The sequence below is a fragment of the Pygoscelis adeliae genome, unplaced genomic scaffold (assembly GCF_000699105.1).
Source record: "Pygoscelis adeliae isolate BGI_AS28 unplaced genomic scaffold, ASM69910v1 Scaffold9, whole genome shotgun sequence".
In the NCBI taxonomy this organism is placed as follows: domain Eukaryota; kingdom Metazoa; phylum Chordata; class Aves; order Sphenisciformes; family Spheniscidae; genus Pygoscelis; species Pygoscelis adeliae.
The window spans coordinates 2,713,240-2,716,488 of record NW_008825557.1 but is presented as its reverse complement, the minus strand read 5'-3'; the positions used below and the strand labels follow the sequence as shown (position 1 = coordinate 2,716,488).

General features: G+C 41.7%; 1 protein-coding gene across 1 annotated transcript in view; it reads left to right on the top strand.

Moving 5' to 3' along the window:
- Window positions 1–3,242, top strand: part of KCND2 (potassium voltage-gated channel, Shal-related subfamily, member 2) — a 294,641-nt gene extending 291,399 nt beyond the window's left edge. Inside the window, exons 5-6 of the mRNA XM_009332280.1 lie at window positions 836–1,083; window positions 2,712–3,242. Coding sequence (XP_009330555.1) covers window positions 836–1,083; window positions 2,712–2,889 — 426 coding nt within the window. The 3' untranslated portion in view covers window positions 2,890–3,242. The remainder of the gene's footprint in view (window positions 1–835; window positions 1,084–2,711) is intronic.
- The last annotated feature ends 7 nt before the right edge of the window (window positions 3,243–3,249 follow it).

The following is a 3,249-nucleotide window of genomic DNA, read 5'->3' as shown; positions in this document are numbered from 1 at the left end:
CACATGAAGATAATGTGGAAATGACAGCTATGTGTGAAACGCTCCTTAATCACCTACTGAGTCAACGCAAACCAGCCGTTTGCTTGAATTTGGATTCAGCTCTATGACAAATCTGTAAGACTACTGGCTATACTTGGATTAAGCATAGATTGCATGAATAAAGACTACTTCATCTAACTAAATGCTCGGTCTTCTAAACTGCTTTCAATACATCCATCTACGGTAATTAGGAACTTTTTGGATGCTTTTAAATATCTGTCTCGTCTCCTCTAATCAAAACTTCTATTTAATTGCATCTTTTTCTTTTACAGAGATGCATACCTCGAAACACACTGTTTCAGAACCTGATTTCTAACATGTAATTCAACAGGAAGCTTTATAAACTCATCTGGAAAATATTTATGATTTTTGTTTTATTATAGTTCAATACAATGAATCTTATTTATTTCCAAATGACATTTAGAGCATTTACATAAGCACCACTTGCATTTTTATTAATAAACATAATCCCCTATTCTGTGGCACTTCATAGATTATACAGATATTTATAATGCAAACTACATTACAATCGTGCTATTTTACAAAATAATTTGGATAATTTGGATTAACTTTTTCTTATTTAGAGCTCTGAGTGTTTTGTTCCAGCGTTTACATTTGCGTTGGTATTCAGCCCAGGCTAATATGGGCTAAACACCATAATCAAGAATAAGCTGTCTGACTTTCCCAGTTTATTCAGTTGTGTCAATTTAAGCTTTTAAACAATCGTGATTAATATGTTCACTTTAATTATCTTTCTGTGTGTGCTTTGTCCCTTTGTTGGATTCCTCTGGGCTAGAATCATGAGTTTGTGGATGAGCAAGTCTATGAAGAGAGCTGTATGGAGGTTTCCACAGTCAATAGACCCCCCAGCCACAGCCCTTCTCTCTCGTCTCAACAAGGTGTTACCAGCACTTGCTGCTCACGAAGACACAAAAAGACTTACCGCATCCCAAACACCACCATCACTGGCAGCCGTCCAGGCAGCGTACAAGAGCTCAGCACCATCCAGATCAGATGTGTGGAGAGGACGCCTCTGTCTAACAGGTACTTCACATGCATCAGCACACTGAGAGCTGAAGCCCCTTTCTTCGTTAGAGGAGAGATGTAGAGGTGTTGTGGCCTCTGCAGGTAGGCTGTGAGGCTAAAGATGAAAGCCAAATAGTCATCCAAAAATGGACACTAGTACTGAAACGTCCTGCACGTAGTTTGCTCCAAGCTTAATCCAAGATAACAGAATAGTCTCTCTACATCCATTTCTGCCCTCTCATGCCCTCCCCACAAACTACTGTGTACTATTTGCAGCGAACAGCATCCAGGCACCCCAAATTAAATAGAGCACCAAATATTATATGCCATGGACAAACACATAACAAGAAAAATTTAGCATAGAAAAATGTGCAATTCAGATAGACGACACAAGCAAGTGGGAAGAGAAAGAACGGTCTGTCCCTGCTGTTTCTACTGGTTTGGTTCAGAAACATAGGACGAATGGGACTTCCTCGCATTTCCACAGAGCAGAGAAATAAAACTGAATCCCAGAGTCCTAAGTGTAATGGTCAAAAGAAAGACTCTTCTAAATAAATGAAATGGATAAGAAACATGTATTTGCTAGTTTGAGGAGTTATTACAGAAGTGAGAAAGTGCAGTTTAAGAGTCTGTAATTTACTGAACATCTCTGACCTCTCACAAGTAAACCATTTGGCTTTCAGGTATATCCAAACACCACCTCTGAAAACACAGCAAAGGTCTCAGGAGACTCAGAAGTGTTTTCTACTGAACTTAAACATGCTGCCATTTAAAAAAGAAGCTTTTTCAGCACTAGTTGCTATAGAGATTGTCTTGCTAAGTTACATTTTGAGTAGCTTGCTTTGTATACTTACTAGGTTTGGATTTCACTTCCATGAACAATCCAGCAGCTTGTAGCTACTGAAGTTTTTCTGCTGTTGTGCAATGAGACCTCCCAGCCAGCACAAAGCTCCAATCTCTCTTAGCTTTTCAGGAAATATTCTGCCTGGATCCATCCTTTTCTCTGCTAGAGGACTTTCCTGCACCATACTTCCAGTCACAGAGCATGTAAAAACACAAAGCACCAGCTTTGTGCTAAAAAAAACAAGCTAAAAACACAAGCACAAAATGTCAGACACCTCAAAACAGTCTGAGTTTTAAAAGTTTCTTATGATGCTGAGGTAGTGCAGCAACTCCATGAACATGTTAACCTTTATTAGTGCATATATCACTGTGACTTACTCTTGAAGATACATAATATACAAAATGTTCTTAACTAAGCATGGCATGGAGGAATTGATAGGAGATTGGGGCTACCCCTTAGTTTCCACTTGCCTGCATAGCAAGTCATTTGGCTATGCAAAGTTTGCTCCCCAGGGAGCGGCTCAAATGCTTCCCCCGCTCAGAAACACTTAGGTGATGAGCCCAGAAACTTTTAGAAGTGCTGAAACGGTGGGAAGGAAGGGAGAAAGGGGGCCCGTCCCCCGGGGTGGCCATGCACCACCCCCTGCCAGGGTGCAGGGTGGTGGAGTGGTGCCGCTTTGCACCTCTGAGCTCTCTAACGGGGCAGGATGGAGACGGCCGGCTGAGGGAGTGGAATCGGGCACACAAGAGGTTTGCAGTAACGTGGACTTTCTTTCTTCATGGATTTTTGTTTCTTCCTCCAGCCGTTCCAGCTTAAATGCCAAAGTGGAAGAGTGCGTTAAACTAAACTGTGAGCAGCCTTACGTCACTACAGCAATAATTAGCATCCCGACACCTCCAGTCACCACACCCGAAGGAGATGATAGGCCAGAGTCTCCCGAGTATTCGGGAGGAAACATTGTCAGAGTATCTGCTTTATAAAATAAGGAATTATTTATAAATTAGCATAAAGACCACTTGCAAGCTGAGCTCGAGCAGTGAGAAATGAGTCGCGAGGAATGAGAGAGCTGACAAAGACAACGCCCCTTGACGCGTGCGCCAGTGGCCGCAGACCAAGAGGTTCAGGAGAAACAAAACACTTTGTGGGTTTCGGTGTCGTAGCGTGTGAACCAAAAGGAGTTTCTCACTCCTTGTCTGAACTGACGCGTGGTGGAATCTTCTGTGACCATCCTGACTTACTATATGAGCACAATGAAATGTCCCCATTGATGCTTCTTCTTATCATGAGAGCTCTTTTTAGAAAAAAGAAAAATGCAAAACAAAAAATAGAAACAAACCTGT